This window comes from Dermacentor variabilis, chromosome 4 (assembly GCF_050947875.1).
Source record: "Dermacentor variabilis isolate Ectoservices chromosome 4, ASM5094787v1, whole genome shotgun sequence".
Classification (NCBI taxonomy): Eukaryota; Metazoa; Arthropoda; class Arachnida; order Ixodida; family Ixodidae; genus Dermacentor; species Dermacentor variabilis.
In genome coordinates this window covers 186,109,101-186,130,250 of record NC_134571.1, presented here as the reverse complement: position 1 = coordinate 186,130,250, position 21,150 = coordinate 186,109,101, and the positions used below count along the sequence as shown (strand labels likewise).

Below are 21,150 nucleotides of genomic sequence, written 5' to 3'. Positions count from 1 at the left end.
AGAAGCAGGAACCGGACGTCTCCATGGTTACGTTGCAAGCCTTACAATATCTCCCTGCGAGACGCAGTGCGAAGAGGCGTGCTCGACGCAAGTGGTGGCGTGTCGTCTGTCATCGCTTCGGACGACTTCTCGTCCAAGAAGCACAATTAATCCTCCGCTTTATTTTGCCTGGCTGGCTTTTGCCAGCCAGGCAATGTATTACAACAAAAAGTGAACTCCAGCTACCTTCCAGGTTGGAGACTTGGTTCTCCGGGACACGCACCCGCTAAGTAAGGCAGCCATTGGATCCACAGCCAAGTTTGCCCCTCGACGCACAGGGCCATTTAGAGTGACTGCACACATTGGATGCAATACCTACAGACTCAGAGATCTGGCTACAGGGAAACAAAAGCCTCGGTAATGCAGACTAGCTGAGCCCTTATGTGCCTTGGAAGCACTCTTCACAGGGATCTGTGAGGTTACCGAGTCGAAGCCAGGTGGCATAGAGCCGCAGGCACGAGACGGTAGGCAACGGTGTGTGGCGCGCAGGGAGAACATGGAAGGTGTGTGTGCGTGGTCGGCCTGCAAGGAGCGTGCGACAACAAACCGAGTGAGTGAAGTAATCAGCGGAGCAGGCTGCATGCGGTGCGGCGGGATGGAACGCAGACTGCGTGTGTGTGCGCATGCCGAGGATTTCCTGAAATAAAGAACGCACTTGACAACATCATCTTGTTTGTTGCTCGAGACAGCCTTTTCTGTCAGATTACTCTTGGAAGCTCGCAACTCCATACAAGTTCGGCAAAAGAGAAACTAAAGGAGCTGTTTTCGAACGTCTAAAACAAAGACGGCACACTGTGGTGGGGTATTGGCACAGTGCCAAGCTAGCTAGACAAGGTGCACTGCAGCCACCGAAAGCGAATTAGGCCTGGGCTCTTGGTAAAATTTTGAAACTTTGATCATGGTGAAGCCATATCAAAACTTCTGCAGAGCACATAAATTTGGGAAGCGCCAAAAAATAAATAATAATAATGGAAAGCAAGATCATGGCTCGGGTTCATCACAAGTGATCTCAGCGCAGGATGGCGTGGCGGCGGAACGCGATTTATCAGTCGAAATGCCAATTTCGGCACCTTGTTATCATCGGCCAGTGGGGGTATTGACCTCCTAGCCTCTCCTTCTGCACCACTGCGACGAATCGCTTTGTGAAGCTAACAATGTGTCCCTCTCGGACACACCTGCGGCGACAGCAGAGCGAAACACGTTTGGCGGATCCAGTGTTGTTTACTGTCACCGTCATGGACCAATCAGAGTAAGAAACTCCTGAAGAAGGGTGTTTTACGGTGTTTCCTCATGGACTCCGATAGCTGCCATGGTCGTTTGACAGACACTCCATCAAACTGCTGGGTCATCTCGGGAACCAAGGTGTGCCAGCCTGAGTCAAGCGTGATAATCCCCGTCTACGAAGCTCCCCTCCTTTCTGTGTGTTCAGTGAACAAAGGTGCAGAAGTGATTGTGTGAACCCTCGCCCTCAACGGGGGTGCTTTGACGACTTTGGACACTCCAACTGGACGAAGGTGGGGCGGCAGTTTCTCTGGCCTAGGGATCTGGAGAGGACAGAGGGGATTCAAGCGGACTTTTTTTGGCTCCTTAGTGTGCTTACATTCAGTCGTGCTAGACTGATGAGACGTAACATTCTCCACTCTTCAGATATTGTAAATAAACCCAGTACTCCTTGTTCTCGATAAGAACACGGTTGTCCCTTCAACAACGTCCTTAGTGTGGATGAGTCGGACGATGGCATGGGCCAGCTGCGCCTTTTTACATGCCCGACCCCCCACCCCCACCCCCCGCCTTGGACGACATTGGCGATTGGCAACGTGGCACAAGGATAGACAAAATGTTCATAACAAGCACCGATTGCACACAACTGCGGAAACAGACTGAAGATGAGATCTGCAGCTTATCGTCAACTTCCGCGAAAGAGAGCAAAATACAGACGCTTGCGACGACTGACCCACAGAAATTTGTTTTCAGCTGTTTCATTTGTTTGTAACCTTACAACCTTCTGACAAGCAAATTTTCTCAGCTTTGGTACACTCAATTTTGATTTTTGTTTTACTGAAAAGCTGAATGTTTAGTGAGTGCAGAAGGGTGTCAAATGTCACTCTGGAAAGTCAGTACTAATGTGCTTCTATTTCATGACGAATGTGGCTTCAAGTCATTTCATCCATTCATATGACATGCAGAGAAAGGTGGCATGCCGACGCCAGCAGCAGCACTGGCACGCAGCTACAGAAGTGACAACGAGGGAATGGACTCACATGCGTAAGCCCGCTTGAGGCCATCAAAGAGCACCAGCAACGAGGGCACCACCTGGGGTGCCATCTCGGAGAGCGCCTGCGGCCGGGAACCCTGGCTGATGAGCGTGCACAGGCCCAGCACACACATCTTGCGGTCGTGCAGCCTGCAATGCGCGAGCAACAATGACAACACATGTTGTGCATGCTCACTTCCGGTCTGGCATTGCATGCAGAACACTGATACACAGAACTTAAAAGCAAAAAGAGTCAGCGCAAATGTAAGTTCACTGGGCAAAAGGTTGAGCAGCAAAGCAATATGCTTTTGCGAATATGAATAAATAGTTTTAGTTTAACGTTAGCGTAATAGTGGGGTTAAGAAAAATAGCGTTACCGGTCCGAAAACAAACTTTGCAGAAAGTGAGTTTTAGTATAGCGTGATAGCGTAGTGTATGTGCAGAATGCTATTGAATTATGCTATGAATTTCGCATACATAGTGCACTTAATTGATTCTATCTGTGTGCACGTCCGGAAAGTGTGAGAGACAGACCGATGGAAGCCAGGAGCATGTAGCATTTGTACTTTCCGCGTCTGCCGATTTGTGGTAAAACAGCAAAGCAGTACAAGCTTTCCACATTAGCCTTCGAAATCTTTCCATCAGAGGCCACTGGATGTCGTCCCGCCTATCTACCGACTTTACCGATAGGTGGCACTGGTGTCTTGGAGGTTTCTCTCATTAGGCTTGGACGCGTTCAAAATGAGAAGCCATCTCCCAAGCTCTTTAAGATTATCCACAATACTCTGTTGACGAAGCAGCCCGAGACTAAGCGAAGACTAAGACTAAGCTGTTTACACAGTCATTTGCTACGAAGGAAGTGAATTCTACAAAAACAACACGAAATTCAGTTTGAAGCGGGCAGCCGGCACGACCGCCATGTTTTACTCAAGTAACGGAAACCGTGCGAAGACGGCAACTTTAAACCTGAGAAATAATGTACGTGCGCTAAACGGTATGGGTCGGTTAGTGTTCTGCTTATGCACATTTCGATTCCGCTATTCCGCTAAGGCTGCTATTACGCTAAACACTAGACTAAACTACAACTGTCTAATGTTTGGTCCAAAATAGCACTCCGTGGCAGCGCCACTATCACTGACTGACGCATACGGTGTCCTTTGAGCTGTAGGCAATGCGGTTCTTTAGCCTCAAGCAAGGCTTGCCAAAGTTGGCTGATGGAATTTTTACAGTAAAGTGTCGTGGTACATTGCGCTCCCTACTTGTGTTTTCTCCTTTTGCCATAAAATTCCTGTGAAAGCAAATTTTCTCACTTTCCCTGCTAATTTCATTACTGTAAGGTTCAACTGTAGTGTGAAATAATTCTAAAGCAAATAGTTAGAATAGTTGCGGGATTTGCACAAAACTTTGACCCAACAGCCAGAAGTCGACCAATTTAACAAAATAAAGAAGTCCTTTACTTGCTAAAGAAACAGCTTCATCTCTGGAATTAGTTTATTTTCAAAGTGCTATTATTCAGACATTTTCATAGAAAAGTGCAAATATCTTTTATAGCACCAGCAGTACAGCAAATTTCTTTTCCCACTTTTGGTCAGTATTGCAGTTCAGACTATTTCATTTTTCGTGATGGTCGGAGCTGCAGGAGCCACTACACTGGTCAGCTACAAATTACTGGCACAGCCATGCTGGCCAGGCTGTTATGCCCAACCAGCATTGCTTTGCAGGGTGTTGGTGACCAAAGGTCTATTTGCCGCAGCCATATGGCTCTCGCAAAGCTGAGAAGCCACCTGGCCAATGAGAGAGCACCAGAGATGACCTAAACGGCTTTCTTCATGGCCACCATTTTCCCAACGTGCGCACAGATCGTGTCCAAAAATATGAAGTGAGACACCATATGGCGTCCACGACTTCAGCCGCCGTTATTCAATGGTTCAATAGAGAAAGTGGCAGTTCCACATGAATGTTTGAATAACTGAGCAGGCCCAAAAGCTCCAAAAGCAACTGCAAACAAATTCTTTGGCTTGTCTTGGCTGCGAGCTGTGTCAACGGCAATGCCCTGACTTGCCCACCGGTCCCCAATTTTCAACTGTACATATTTTCATATTTATGTCAGTTTGTCAGTTTCACTTAGAATTGTGAACACTAAAATTCGAACCAAAGTAAATATAGAATTCACTTCGGTTCGCACACACTCACAATATCTTACAATATCTGCACAAGCCTACAAAACAAACAATATTATTCTCTCCTGTGACAGTAGTCAAAGTCATTTTACAACTTGCATGACGAGGAAATCTCTCTTGCCACATCTGTGCTCACTGCAGTGCTCTCTGTCATGGGTGCTCCACGCAGTGTGCCCGTCAAAGGGATTCTGCTTTGATACTGTGGGGATGCGCGACTCACGCGCGTCCCCAGATATCTTGTTTTCCCCCATCTCCTGCAATCCCGTTTTGCCGCGTGGCCTGCGTAATGCCCGCTGCGGTCGATGTGGTTGAAGCGCAGCGCGAGAGATGGCGCGAGTGTTGCGCTGCTACCGGCGGGGTTACTTGGGTGCGGGAGCGGAAGGCGCTCTCTCTTTGGGTTCGGGAAGCAAGCGGGACGGACGTGCCGTGCTGCGCGTGCGCCAACCCATGCTTCTGCGAGACCGTCTCGCGTGGCCGCCTTGGAATGCGCCACCGTTGGCGTGACCGTACACGCGAACGACCAGGCGTTGGGATCCAGCATGGGGCGAACATATTCGCTCGCTATGCGGTCGCGGTAAGTCGGACTTCTAGATTTGTCGCGCGCCCATCGGCATGTTTTATGGATAGCAACTCGGCTAGCAGGCATTGATCTATGAGTAGTGCAATTGTTTGCACTACTGTGTTGTCGTTCCTTTGTCCCAAGAGCACGGGTGTGAGAGATCCCACAATACCAGCGAAAGTTCCACAAGAAAACACACCCTGTTACGCACAACGAGGCCCCGCCTCCTGCTGCATTCTAAACCCAGTTCACACCTCCTCCGTATTATCAAGAAGTAAGGAGTGATGTCACGAAGATGCACGAGCACTGCCACCACATTCGTGCCAGGCAAGAAAGAAGCTCCGATGATACGCATTTTCTCTGAAGGCTCTCTTTACCTGCACTGTGGCTCTTTGCTTACATACAGTCGAACCCAGATATATCGAATTCGACGGGGATCGGAAAATAGTTCGATATAGCGAAAATTCAATATACAGATATAGGCCAAAAAAGCACTCGTGATCATAAAAAATTGTAGCTTACTGATTGGAACAGCCGCGAATCACATAGCATGTGCACAGAATATGAAAGCGCTTTATTTCACGGAAAAAAAATCACTAATTTTGGGCTGCTTTTTCCTCTGGGAAATGAAGTTGAAAACATTGGTCTCAATCTTCTCAAGACTGTCCAGGTTCGAGAGCCCAGTGCCTTCCATTTCGCCGCAACAGCGCCGAATCAGGCTGAACGCTGACGCCAGTTCAGTGGCTGTGCATGGACGCGTTTCTTCGAAAACACAGTTGCCCTCGTCGTCGCTGGAATCGCCCTCTTGAACGCCAGCTATTCCGGCCACAATGTCCTCATCAGCGAGGTCGGCTACCGCTTGAACTTCGCTGTCAGCGTTAATGAAGTCGTCAACAGTAACTTCGCACGGGACGGCGCCGGGAAAACAGGACAAGTCGCGAAATGCGTCCTCCAAGCACTCATCGTCATCTAAAGCTTCCGGACATTCATCTCCAGCCACTTCAAGGCCTGCCTTGCCGAAACAGTTGGCTACTGTGGCCTGCTTCACGTCGCCCCAAGCGCCGGTAATCATCTGGATCGCGCCGAGCAGGTCAATCTTGAGATTGGTTCCCATGCGGAGGTTTACGACGAGCCATTGAATAAGTCGCGCCCGATAGCCTACCTTGAATGCCTTTATGATACCCTGGTCGAGGGGCTGCAGTCTCACTGTGGTGTTCGGCGGGAGAAACTTCAGTTCGATGTGCTGCAGCTTGCAAGTCGTTTGATGGGCCGAACAGTTGTCTAGCAGAAGGCAAACTCGGCGGCCCAACTTGCCGAACTCAGCGTCCCAAGCCTGCAGCCATTCAACAAAAAGTTGACGTGTCATCCAGGCCTTTCTAATACAGCCGTAGCGGACGGGAAGCTGTTTACAGTTCTTGAAGCAGCGCGGTGACTTGCTCTTCCCGATCACGAATGGCCGTAGCTTGCACGAGCCGTCCATGCTGGCTGCAAGCAGCACCGACACACGCAATTTGCTCATTTTATCGCCGTGGCATGAGGTTCCACGAAGAGCGAGTGTCTTATTCGGCAACATTTGCCAAAAGAGACCAGTTTCGTCTGCATTGAAGATTTCTGCAGGCGAAAACTTTGCAGTGATGTTCGGCAATCCTCAGAAAGCCACTGCTGCATCTCCTGGTTGCTGACAGCCCCACGCCAGCGGTACAGGAGGAGCGAGAGAGCTCGCGCCGGTGGGGCGCAAGAAAGGGGGAAAGGCTCTGCGTCTCCGTCGTTAGGCGACGGCCGCGCATGTGCAGAGGAGGAGCCTGCTGACTGACTGCAGAAATGTTTTCTCTTGAGGACCGGACACGAATGTCTTTGGAAAAAGCACACCTTCCAGGGGCGCGGTGCGGTGCGGCGTTCGATATATCGAATGTCCGACGTGAATGGAATTCGATATACTACGCAATTGTCCTATACTTTTACATAGTATCTTCAAGGGGGTAATCTGTGTGTTCGATATAGCCAATAATTCGAAATATGCGGGTTCGATATATCCGGGTTCGACTGTATATGTAACTTGTCTATATTACAATCAACTTCTATTAACTCCACTCCATTTAATTAAAGTTCTCGGTTAATTCGATCCTGACTGAAGGTCCAGGCGGGTGCCTATGCATTAACATGGGCCCAAATCTTAGTTATTTTGACCTTAAAATTGGTCTTTGCCGGATACTTGACCAGTCTGCATGCAATGCACCTGACCACTACGATAACCCCAATAGTGGCTCTTTTAGTGGAAGCATCTGTTTCAACAGACCTTAGCAGACAGTGCAAGTGTTGAACACGCGTCTTCTGTCGAACACACCTAGTATTTCTTGCGACCCCATCAGGTTCATATCATTGAGATTACACTGTATTATTGGCTTGCCCTGGGAGCATTTTCAAGCAATAATGTTAGCTTACCATGTCTGAACACGGTTAGCTTACAATGTCTGATCACTATATTTACCCCAATTCTAATGCACACATTAAAGAAAAATTACATTTCGCCGGAATTTACCTGCACGGTGCAGTTGGATACAAAGGCAAACTGCCTTTGTGGCAGTCGTATGCTTTACCGCATAACGAAGGTCTATTGTGGCGAAGCTGACTTTAGGAAACAAGCCGCCATTGCGCAACATGTATTAGACCCTTGCCCATTCTCCTTGCTAAAAAAAAACCGGCTCACATTATAGATTTATAGTATTTTTGAGAGCTTTAATGTTATCTTGTGGGGATGCGCAACTCTCACGTGTTCCCTGATATGCTGTTTTCCCTGCATGTCTGACGTCTCCTATGATCTGGCTTCTACATGTAGCTTAGTGCTGTCGGCAGTCGGTGTGGTTGCAGCACATTACGAGATGGCACGAGTGTTGCGCTGCTAACGCCACCCAATGGCACAATTAGTGGGGGGCAAGAGGGAGTCAGCTTTTCCTCTCTGGCTCGGGGTCGGCAAGCGGCACGGTCGTTCTGCGCATGTGCTGATCCGTGCTTCTGCAAAACAGTCTCGGGCGGCCTAGGAGTGGGACAGCGGAATGGGTGAACACTATCATTCGAACGCGTCACCTTTCGCATGATCGTACACGCAAACGACCAGGCATTGGTGTCCAGCATGGGGCGAACATATTCACTCTATATCCGGTCGCGGTGAGTTGAACTTCGATTTGTCATGCGCCCATCAGCATGTTCTTTCGGTAATAATTCGACTCCCTATAGATCGGTGTATAGAAGGCGTAATAAATTCCCTTGTGAGTGTCTGCACTACTGTATGTCATTCCTTTGTCCCAAGAGCACAACTGAGTCCTTCACAATCTCTACTTAAGTTTTCTACTTTGAATACACAGAAAGTAGGCGCGCATTCATTTAGGGGCTTTTTAGTATTGAGCAAATACTGCCAAATGAATCAGCAGTGTGTTCGGGCATTTTTTTTTCTTCTGCATTTCGTCGAATTAACGTAAGTCACCTGCACGTGACTGCAATGGACAAAAAGGCCAAACTGCACTCACCCCATGAAGTACTCAATGTTGCCCAGCCACATCTTGACAAAGTGGTCCAGTAAGTTCTCCTGCGTGTCTGGCCTCTGGATCTTGCTTAGTGTCTCAAAGAGCAGGACTGGGTTGTAGTAGAGAGCTGCTATGACAACCTGCAACGTCCCAGGAGGCCGGTCAGGCGCCATAGTCAATAGAGCCTCGTGCATTTTCACCAAGCTGAATCAACCCAATAGACCAACACGGTGCAAATTATGCTGCCATATTCAGCTTTTTATCAAAGGAGGGAGTGCAGTTATTACAGCAGTCTATCATGTACTACTTACAGACACCCATAAAAATGATTCAGCAGAACTTTGTCAAGCAAGACAACAGACACACTTCACGACTACACACAAAGCAGACAACAAATTTATCGCACCATTCTATTTTAAACTTCCTAGTTTAGACCTCAAATATAAGTTGCACTATTACCTGTAAACAGTCAAACCTCAACTTTAATTAAATTGAGGTTCATAAATATATCAAAGTTTAAGCTTCCGGTGGCTAAAATAGCACCAGAAACCATTTAGAACTACAGTAGAATCTCAATGATACTGATCTCGGGATGGCGCAACAATTCATGTCGCCCAAAATGGTTTTTTAAAAATTGGTAAGTTAAGGGGGGACATGGCAATGAAATGCCTCTTCAAAATTTCCATTCCAATCTCTAAATTTATTTTTCCTAAGACCCTCCTTTATCTCATGACAAAATATTTGGAAGAATATACAGGAGAATTTGAGGGTATAGCATTCTTTAGTGCAACATCTTCGAAATCACTACAAGACTAGGTCACATGTGATTGCTGGCTCCTGATAAAGTTACAGGGTGTTTGAAAATTGCCGACAAGTTGCGTGATACTGCACAAAGTGAAAGTTAGATTCGTATCATCTCGAAATTTGTATCAGGTGTTATCGTATCACCGGAATTCTATTCTATGCTGCAGCGCAAGCTTTAAAAGGATGGACAACTGCTCAGAACATGAATCGAGGTAACCCCGCTGATGGAAAGATTGCCTACTGTAGTGGCTAAAACGAGCCATAGTTTCTTCATTAAATGTGGATTTATATTTTTAATTTATCACTAAAAGTTGTGAAATATTACCTTTGGCATCCCACACAGCAAAAACATGAAGCTGCATAAGAGGGCCAACACGTGACCTTCTACTAGTGGGCGCAGTTCCTGGTCTTTCTATTAGTATTGAAATGCAGTATAGTTCTTGCTATAACTTTATTATTTTTTACTTATAATATGCAGACAAGCCTTCGTTTGCAGGGAGCAGAAAAGTGTTGCTGCCTTCGCCTCCGTTTTTGATGAGTTGGCTTAGCTTGTTTATCAACAGAACAACGACGGGGGCCAGCCGGCCATGACATAGGCGTGTACTTAGGAAGAAACGTGGTACAGAAATGTCTTTAGAACAAAACTAACAGATTGCACCGGCTTTTTATTTTCAAAACTGGTTGAAAAGTTCAAAATGTAGGTGGTTAACCACAGTCACACTCTCTCCTGTGAAAGCAGAACGATGGGCGGCTTTCCCAATTTGCGAGGCAGGCTATTGACATCGCTCTCACTTCTCACCATTGCTGGAGAAGGGACTTACTTTTTTACTTTTTTAGAGGCTGCTCAGATCGAAAAATTCTGCTTACTAAATATCCACGTGCTTTTGGAAGTAACCACTGCAGATGCAAACACTACCGAGGGTGATCTTTGCATTGTGCCATAAAAAACTAGGTCCTTAAATATCGATTGTCAGTCCCTTTAACAAAAACAAGTAACCCAGGCAATTTAGCAACTGAATGCAGCAGTCACTGTTTAGCACATTAGCAAAATATAGTGAAATATTTGTAAAAGAGAAAAGAAGCAACGCATGCTGTGTGACCATGCTATGGCAAGTTAAAAAATACTAAACCTGCACCACAAGCCTAGTTTTTGAACACCTGTCATCAGATGGCACCATAAATCAGCAGCAGACAGCCTTGCAACAGCCATTGTTTATATGACTACCTGCGATACTTTAGTGGTGCATGTAGAGCACTCGTTCTTGCCCCTCTCACACAATGTTTATACAGGTGCTGTGGCAAAATTTAATGATCCGGTACACTCTGGTAGCAATATGCGAGGCTGAAATGCTTGCCTCAGCGACTTGTGCCAAAAACAGACGCAAAGAGCCCCCGATAAAAAAAAAAAAAAGGAACCAAGAAAGTGCTTCGATGTAATGCTCACCTGCTGGCACATAACCTGCAGACCAATGGCCGAGCCGGCCTCGGCTAGCGTCCTGATTGCAAGCTCCACAAAAGAGGGTATGCACTGCAGATACAAGGAGGAGGGGGAAAGGGGGTAGAGAAAGGGGCATCAACCACAAAGCAAGAACAGTCACAGCAATGCCGCTTTTAGCCCAGTTCATGTTAGAAATAACCTTTAATAGAGCATTTCTCCACATTACATGCAGAATAAAAGCTTTTAGCCTGACATTACAGCCTACCTTACACAGGGTTTGTCCGTAAAGTAATGAGATTGCCTGCAGCGCAAGCACTGCAGTCGCCAATAGCGCGCTCCCCAGAGGCAGGATTTGTGGTGGGGGTTCCAAGCTATGTAACACACAGGGTGGCAGTCACATCCGATCTCTGATGGAGTGAGAATTTGAAGTGGCAGAAAAGCTGTTTTCGAGTTTTTGTTGGGGCAGAAAACGTCAAAAATGGAGCGTTCGCTGGAGCAGTGGTATGCAACTAAATTCTGTTTTCGCCTGGTCAAAACAGCTTCCGAGATGCTTGCCCTAGTTAAGGAGGCTTACAAAGACGACGCCTTGACAAGGGCCAAGCTGTTCCGGTGGTTCAGTGAGTTCAAGAACGGACGGGAGACCGTTGAAGACACGGAGCAATCTATACGGCCTTCAACAAAGGTTGGGACAAAAATGTGGTCAAATTGCCGAAGACCTCAAGATGTATAAAACTAAGGTTCACAAAATTATATCTAAAAGGTTTGTTCAAAGTGATGAACAAAAACAATGAGTTGACGTTTTCCTAAGATGTTGGCGCAGTTAGGAAGGGAACGGGACCTTTTAGATGGCATAACAACAGGCGCCGAATCTTGGCTGTTCCAGCACAACCCTGAAACTAAGTGTCATAGTTTGTAGTGGCACACCACGAAATTGCCGCGCCTCTAGAAATCAAGAATATTGAAGTCTAAGGTAAAGAAAATGTTCACTGTCTTTTTTGACAAGCATGAGGTAATCCACAATGAATTTGACAAACACTCAATGGCGTGTTCCTCAAAAAATTCCATGAGCGCCTTCACAGAGCCTTCAAAGAAAAATAACTGGAAATTCCCGATCGCTGGAAGCTCCACCACAACAATGCTCCAGACCACACTGCCTTTTGTGACCGCCTACCCGGTCCGGATAGGGTTTGCAACCTTGCCACAGCCACCGTACGTCCCCGATGTGAGCCTGGCCGACTTTTTCCTTTTCCCAAAGCTCAAGAGAAGCCTGAAAGGTCACTGTTTTGACAATGATGTTCCCACCATCCAACGGGCTGTCACAGAAACTCTGAAAGAGGTTACGGCAGCCGACTTCCAGCGAGCCTTTGCAGTGTGGGAATCACATTGGCAGCGGTACATCGAAGCCCAAGGAGACTATTTTGAAGAAATTTAATAATATGTACTGATCGGATCAATCAATTCTTTCTACCAGACCAAGTCATTACTTTACGGACAAATCCCATAAATGCAATAAGCATGACAATCGCTTACCGAGGTGAGACTAAGAAAACCAACCACACCTCAAAAACGACATGCAGTCAACTCACCTGATCAATCTGGCCCTTGCACTGCAGAATGATCACCTCAAGAAGCTTGAGCGCATGGAACTTGGGGTCTTCACCGGAGTCACCCTCCAAAACCTACATAAGGTGCAAGGCACTGGTCAACAGTTACCGTGGCCAGCAAACAGTACATTTCATACTTGCACCCCCCCCCCCCCTCCAGCTTTTAAAAGTAACAGATGAGTTGCATTATTATAAGAAAAGCATTTACTACCACAAGCCTTTTCACAATCTCTCTCTTTTTCCCTCCCTTTATCCGACATGCAGAGTAGGAGGCGACAAAGGTTCTCCAGCCGACTTCATCCTTCTCTTGTTCAAAATATTCTCACTCTGTTGAATTTAACCCTTCTCATGCCATCGATGCTTTGCTGTGTTGACAGGAGGAGCTGCACTAAGCAGCAAAAAGATCTGATATAAGAACACTGTTCATGCACCCAGTGTCACACCACTCCGACACAGTGTGCGAACAGTGACAAGGAGAGTGGGGCACAGTAAGCTGCTTGGACAGCAAGCCCCCAACAACTCTTTGTACACAGGTGTTTTCACATTTAATTTTTTCTTAGTTGTTTACTGATAACTTAGTTTACTTTGACACTGGCTAGTCCACTTGAAGCGGGGCTTATGGCGAGCACAAAGCATTAGTACTGCCGCTCAACCATGCCCTGGCCTAAATTTATTTGCATTGAAAAGTAACCCTTCCCAAGCCAAAAACTTACCACCATGTACCAGTCCTTTTCAGTTCCTTCAGATTGCATTTTGCTTGTTCCTTACATTACCACTGATTTTTCCCCTTGTACGTGCATCCTTCTATGTAAACATGAACTTACTCGACTGCAACACAGCCAGCTAACCATAAGGCCTCAAGTGTGTTTGAAAATTCGTAGCAGATGAAGTGGTGGCTTGCCATCTCTGTCTTACATGCTCAAACTGACCCAAGAAAAAAAAATTAGATGCTTTCAATTCCTCATAAGTCTGTAGGCAGTTTCACCACACCGCGGTGATGCAGATGGATGTGCAATAGCTTGCAGCGATCCACTGCTCACTGCCCGAAGTATTTCTGTTCCACCGCTTTCTTACGGCCAGACACAAATTAAGTGGGTGCAGGGCCGCCTCTGGCAGTGGGCTCCCCTACAAGGCACGGTAAACTGAAGGCACACTGACCACTGCAAAGTAAGAACACCACTCTTCAAGCATGCTAAAAGAAGCAGCCAAAGGACATTCAACATCGCACACCGGAATCTTGGAGTCTGCTCACATAGCTGTTCACACAGAAGCCGTTCACGAGAATGCAGACTGGCCAATTAATGTAACGAAGTAGATACTAGTGAAGGTGCTAGCCAAAGACAAACCATTACGTGTGATAAGCTTCATGAATCCAGCCAAGTGATATCGCCCTCAATTTGTAGAGTTAATTTTCGTTAGTCCCAACATCAGGTAATTTGAATTTTATTCTATATGAAGTCATGCTCATTACAACTCCTTAAGTATGTAAAAAAAAAAAAGTGTTACCGCATTTGCTCGCATAATGATCAACTTTTTTGTAAAAAAAAATTGATGCGAATTCAGGGGTGTGATCATTACACTGGGAAAATCTGTGTTGTTTTGTTCTCCATATTTTTTCCTCTCCATTGGTGATCTCCACCAACAGAGTTCGCCAATGGAGATGAGGCAGGGCACTATTAGAGATTTTTTTTTATGCCACTCTAACCCCCCGTATTCAGAAATGCAACTTAAGTTGAAGCCTATGCTTGACTTGATCTAAGTGACGCCTATCGTGAACGTGCTGAAGGAAACGCAGTGAGCGTCTTTGGGCACATTAACGTCAGGCGTCATCTAAATCAAGTCAAGCATGGGCTTCGACTTAAGTTGCATTTCTGAATACGGGGGTTAGTCTATTTGCTATTTTTTTAATGAGTTCTTCGGACTGTTTTATTTTTACTATAATTTGGTCCCTGTGAGTTCCCGAAAATCGGTCGGTGACTGTATGGTAAAACCTCGTCAGTGTGTACTAATGGTTAAAACGTAGCTGCTATTAAACCGCTCCTGCGGTAGTGGCTGGCCATATGCCTAACGATTAGTGCTTACCAGATCATGTTTTATGACACAAGGATTAACTGCGCTGCTTCGACTCACGATGTGGCCGACGCCATGCTGTGCCACAAAAAGATGTTCTGCGTTTTCACTAAGTACAGAGACCAGTCGACCAACGATTATGGCTTCAGGGCGACTGCGGCCTGGACAAACATCAGAAATGCACAGAGGCATGCTGGCTGCCTCAGCAAAGAATATAACCACCGATGGATGCGCTAATCACAACCAACCTTCCTGCGATAACCATCTGCCCGTCAGTATGTGTGGCTTAAGGGGAGACACGGGCTGTGGCGACCAAAAATTGCGAAAAAAACTCGATATTTTTTTAATTGCTTTTTTTGGAGTGTGCAGCTATTATTGCATCTACATTGATAATTTCATACCGATAACAGTATTTTAGCCGCAGTGACGCCTTATACGACATGTACTAACTGAATTTCAGGCGGAACTTGCGCTGAAACGGCACATTTTCTGAAACTCGCGCCTGCTCTTCCACGTGTGCTAGCGTGGACATCTCGGTCTCATCTGAAAGAGGAGACTTTTCCTTTCAAATTCCCGCCAGAATGGGCCCCATTCGGCCATTGGCCACTTAGAAAACGCGCGGCAAAAAAAAAAAAGTACTGGAACGCCATCCTATTCGTCACTCAGTGCACGTGACTTGAGCTTGCCTCCCGACTGGCGGAACTGCATGGCCGTCGTCTGCGCTGCGCTTGGAGCCGCGCATTGAGGTGCGCCATCTTGCCCCAGTCAGGCCCCGAACACTTCAAGTTCAACAAATGGCCACAGAGGACGAAAAAATCGACAGCGCGGCACTGCTAAAGAAACAGGCATAGTACACCAATTAAAAAGGTTTCCCATTGAGCGCATTATCTCCAGCTAGAGGCGCCGTAATAAGCGCAATTTTAACCTACAAATTTTCTTTAACAATAACCGAAGCGTTTTTATTACATGACAAAGAGTACAAAATTATCGTTCCTAATTTATATTGTACTCTTTATTACCAACTTTGTTGCTTTTTGCCATTTTAAATGCAAATAACGCTCAGCATCATCGACCTCCCACGTGACCTCTGGCCAGGATGTAATATTTTTACCAGTATGTTCGCATTCACGGCAGGTACGGATTCTTTGGTTCGTACATCGGTTGGTTATTTTGTGCTAAAACCAGTTTATTGCGCTTCGATATCTGCCGTTATTTAACTTGGGGTGTAAGCCCGAAAGCTAGGTTTCAGTCGTGAGCCATGTGGAACATGTCTGCATCAAAATGGGAGCCGGGTCCTGCGACAACTGGGGACAGCAATACCGGCAAGTCATTTAACACCGCTGTTTCAATCGCTATGTAATATATTCGTCTCGTTAACTTACAGGCAAAGGCAAGTTAACGAACTAGATGCTGCATTACATACGCATACATACGAAATACGCAGAAAAATTAATCGTCTTGTACTACTACATAACACTCTTTCTGGAAAAAATAATATGACGCTACCAGCTTCCATATGTCGGCCTTCTACGAGGAGAACACGACACAGTCATGAGTATTTGCTTGCACCGATCTTCGCGAAAACAAACGCTTACAAGTACAGTTTTTTCCCTCGAACGGTGAACGATTGGAATTTACTTCCCATTAGTGTTTTTCAGTCTAAAGATTTCATGGCTGCATTGCAAAATCATTTTTGTGCAAGTTAGCGATGTTGACGTTATCATTTGTGCTTCTTTAGTGCATTATGTTCATTTCATGTTGCATTGTATACGCTTTTCTGTCTTTTCTTGTTTGTGATATGCCCCTCCTGCTTGGGCCAAAGTATTGCCCTGCAGTATTATTAAATAAATACAGACAGTCAGGACCCTCCGTTGCTGTTTCCGAAACTTTCAGTTGCAAGGCCATCATTATACACACATTCACAAAAGAGAAAGCGATATCGGAACGCGCGTCACATTTTTAATCTCGTTGTAGCCGTAGCCATGGGTGACTGAGTAGCCTTATGGATATATATATATATATATATATATATATATATATATAGTAATTTTTTTTTTTTGAGTCCGCCGGCAACTTCTTTCGTTCACAGGACTGAATAACCCTTTGATAAACGGAAGCTAATGTACTGGATTTAATGTATTAAACAGTTGCACGCATGATAATTCATCCATATTTCATACCTGTTGGTTCCAAATGTTCTTGCTGTTCAGTTTGGGTTACCTCAGGACATTCTTGCAGTAGTGAAGCAGTGCATCACATTCATGCACAAAAAGAATGCATTTCTAATAGTAGTTTCATGTCTTTCATCTATTTGCTTGTGAAACCCAGCAGTGTGACCTCTTCCAGTGTATAAACGAGCGCACAAATGTTCTCATTTGTGATCGTAATGATATTTAAGCTGTTGACATTCATTGTGGTTACGCAGACATCAATTTTACGGAGAGCAACAATATTTATGTACCATGCTGCTTAAGAACAAACAGTGTACATTTGCATGTGTTCTGTAGTCGCAAACTATTACAATGTATATGTCGCACCTTTTCATTTTATATTGCAAAATTGTGCTTATTCAATTTCTGATGCAGTCAACATTTCTGTTCCAGACATACAGTAATGAGGACGGCACCAGTATAAAGCAACACACTCCATGCACTAAACAGAAGCTGCTGCTTGCTACAAGGTCATTGTATGGACTTTGGCTGCTACTACAAGGTAAACAATACCTGGTTCAGAAATAAATATGCTTGATATATGCTGTATTGGCTTGCTAGTCTTGAGATACATGTCATTTGTTTGTAGCAGATGAGGTGAACCTTTGTTCACGTTTACAGTTCAGCATAATTAGTTCGAACATAAGAGAAAACACTCCATGAGTTTGGATAACCTCTGCTGTATCTCATGTGCCACTGTTCTGCCCTAACAGTCTGTGCCAAGTACATCTTGGTCATCACGGGAGCCCCCATCTACACCAACAGGAACGGGCTGGAGCCGAATTCGCAAGACCACGAACAAAGAAGTCATTCCAGAATTATTTGGATGAGCTATCAAGTCTACGCATGACTGTTTGAAGAGTGAAAAGAGCCTCTGCTATCATTCCACCAGCAGGGATATTGGCCGAGTCATCCAGGTACCTCAACAACAAAAATTCTGTCTTCAGATGTACCTGCAACCTCTGAACAAGCACACAGGACGCTGGCCAAGAGTGTGCCGTCAGCTTGCTCTTCTTTAGTGAGCTTCCTGGCCTTGCCAATTCGTGCCAAGTATAATTTTGTTTCAATGAATGCAAGCTTTTTCATTCCACATTCTTGTTAGAGATCATTCCTCTTCCTCATCCAAACATTAGAGGTCAACCGATTCTTTGCTCATATTTAATACCAGTCACTGTCTAGAAGCAAACATATCTGTAGCAGTATTTTCTAGTGTATGTTGCCATGTGCAATTCCTCTCCTGAAATAACTGATGCGGCATTGGCGTGTCTCTTGCATTAACCTTTACACTGTGTGCTATGTATCATTTAACATAATGTTTTTGCTTTCAGTGCTTGCAAGGTAGAGTGGTTTCTTTCTTGAATGCAAGCTTTCTCATTCCCATATTGAATTCCTAGTCTCATTCAGGATTGCTATTCTTGCTCGACAGCCTGTTTTTTTGTGCAAGCTACATTGAAGTGATTGATTGCAGAATCTGGTTTCGCTGCTGTCCAACTTGGTACTTGTCACCATGTTACGTTTCTCATATGTGGAAGCCTGGTCAGTTGCAATGGGAAACAGTCTCTCAAGGCAAGCACCTGCTCCTGCAGTCTGCACAGCGACATAGACTCCGAATTTACATGCACCGTGATTGGTGCACCCCATTCCGTCCTTTCCTGCTGCTGCCATGTGCAAACTTTGCTTGTGGCCTTCGTCGGCCATGATTTGGCGTCAACAGAGACTATCATACGTGATTACATGGTCTGAAGTGTATAAAGTTGATATCCACATGTGTGGAAAGGCCTGCAAAAGTGGTTGCAAAATGGTGATGTCCACAAAACCGACCATGCCCATATTTAGAGAATGTGGGGCACCAAGTGTGAGTTACACATTAGTGGCATGCGAAAGAACAAAAAGAAACGTGCAGGTTGGAAAGGCGGTAACGCTAAAATGCCGGGCACTCCATGTCACTGTGTTGGCTGCAGCAGCAGATGCTTGCGTCACCCGATTGCTTCGCAAAGCAAGTTGCTCATCTTTAACGGCGATTGTCGGTGCAAACACGTTGGACACGCTGTCCAATCTGCTTGCGATGCTGGTTGTTGCTTGTTACCAGACTACCATGTGCGACAAAGGCAAGCACTATGCCTACAGTCGGACGGTTGAATGTGCCGCAAGCCACCCATGTGGGTGTATGCTCACTGTTGTCATGTGGATCGTAGCCAATGTATAGATTGAGCGTTATGTTAGAGTACAAAGTGATTTGATTGCAGAGTCTTGTTTCAATGTTGTCCCACTTGGTCGTGGTTGCCGTGTTACATTTCTCGGATATGGCGGCCTGGTCAGTTGCATTAGCCAACGGCCTCTCGAGGTAAGCACCTGCTCCTGCAGTCCGCACAGCGACACAAACTCCCTGTTTACATGTACTGCGATTGGTGCTCCCTGTTTGTCCTTTCCTGCGGCAGCCGTGGGTAAAGTGTGCTTGTGGCCTTCTTTGGCTGCGATTTGGCATGAATGGAGACTATCATACATGATTACATGGTTTGAAGTGTATGATATCCACATGGGTGGAAAGGCCTGCAAAATGGTGATTCCCACAAAACGGACCATGTCCATAATGAGAGCACCAACTGTGAACGACACATTAGTGGCCACCGAAAGAACAAAAAGAAACGTGCAGGTAGGAAAGGAGGTAACGCTACAATGCCGGGTAGTTCGTGTCGCTGTGTTGGCTATGGCAGCAGGTGCCTGCATCACCCGATTGATCCGCAGTGCAGGTTACGGCGACTGTCAATGCAAACAGGTGGGGCACTGTCCAATCTGCTTGCGCTGCTGGTTGTCACTCGTTACTAGACCACCATGTGCGACGTAGGCAAGCACTGTGCCTGAAGTCGGATAGCTGAATATGCTGTAAGCGACCTGTATTGTGTGAATGCCCACTGTTGTCATGTGGATCTTAGCCAATGTACAGTGTATTGTCTGAACCTTATGCGGTGATTGAATGCAGAATCTAATTTGATAATGGTCACCGTGTTATGTTTCTTCGATGTGGTGACCTGGTCAGCTGCATGGGCAACAGTGTCCCGAGGTAACAGTCTGCTCCTGCAGTCCACACAGCGACTCCCAATTTACATGCACCGTAATTGGTGCTTTCCCCATTCGACCTTTCCTGCTGCAGCCGCGGGCAAATTATGCTTGTGGGCCTTCATCGGCCGTGATGTGGCCCAGACTGAGAATGTGGGGCACCAAGTATGAGTTACACATTAGTGGCCCCCGAAAGAACAAAAAGAAACGTGCAGGTTGGAAAGGAGGTAAGGCTAAAATGCCGACTAGGCTATGTCGCTGTGTTGGTTGCGGCAGCAGATGCCTTGCGTCAACCGATTGCTTCGCAATGCAAGTTACGGCGACTGTCAATGCAAACAGGTGGTGCACTGCCCAATTTGCTTGCACTACTGATTGTCGCTCGTTACCAGATCCCCATGTGCGACGACAAAAGTGAGCAGTTTACGAGCTCGCGCTAACGGCTTCAGCGCATCTCGAGATGCAAATTTTATTTCTGCTCTTGTACGAGAAGGTGCACTGCTTTTCTTCTGCCAATAAAGTCGCACGTCCTGTTCACTCACTTGTGGCTTGTTTGTATGGGCGTCAGTAGAGGCTCTTTAGTCTTCTGGCGATTAAAACGTGGCAGCTGAGGCATGCCGCAAAGCCAACGAGGCGAGCACGGCGCGTGCCCAGTAGCGTACGCAACCGGTATAAAGCAGCCATACTGTATATTGCACTAAAAAAAGAAAAAAGGCATTTCTGCTTCCTGTTTAAGTAGCGTCATCTGGCAGGCCCCCTGCTAAGTTCCATGTGCTGCCGCATCCTATTTTCGAATCACTGTGGAAGGTACAGTTTCCCTTCTCTAAAGTTAGTTCTTTATTCTATGCCCCAGTGTCAACACGATGTCTGAAACGGGAGCGCAAATTTTGAATTTGGCACAAGTTTGGTGCGAAAGAAGTGCAACAGACGCTCATCGAAAACTTCAAAAAACACTGCTCAACACTGCAAAACGCCCAAGACACCACATACTCAGCGTCCGATGCTGAAATCGTCGATGCAGCAACGACAGGCTTAACGACCGCATCTGCTGCTGCGGATACTGTGACAAGTCCGTCTGCTGCGGACCCTTCGACGAGCGCTCACGTACGGCCATATACGATCTACCGGCAACCCTCCAGGCTGGAGGAGAAGGAAGCGAAAGCCTAAGCAAAGCTATCGGAGTTGTCTTCCACTCCAGCGACGGAGAGGAAACGCGGGTTCGTGGGTGACAGTACCGACGATGCACTTCGCCCGCCTGATGGGACTATGTTTACAATTGTGGATTTGAGTGCCGTGAACACTTTATTAACGTTTGCGAACTGCAACATCTGCAATGGTGTTTTAGAAATCGTCCGAGACGAGCGGGAATACGGACTCACTGTGAAGCTGAGTTTTTTTGTGCGTGAACTGTGGAGAG

At 46.3% G+C, this 21,150-nt stretch overlaps 1 protein-coding gene across 1 annotated transcript in view; it reads right to left on the bottom strand.

The window, feature by feature from the left end:
- Window positions 1-21,150, bottom strand: part of msk (importin-7 msk) — a 110,216-nt gene that overhangs the window by 28,970 nt on the left and 60,096 nt on the right. Inside the window, exons 13-16 of the mRNA XM_075690722.1 lie at window positions 12,382-12,474; window positions 10,802-10,885; window positions 8,557-8,693; window positions 2,301-2,443 (exon numbers count right to left, since the gene is read on the bottom strand). Of these exons, the coding sequence (XP_075546837.1) occupies window positions 2,301-2,443; window positions 8,557-8,693; window positions 10,802-10,885; window positions 12,382-12,474 (457 nt within the window). The remainder of the gene's footprint in view (window positions 1-2,300; window positions 2,444-8,556; window positions 8,694-10,801; window positions 10,886-12,381; window positions 12,475-21,150) is intronic.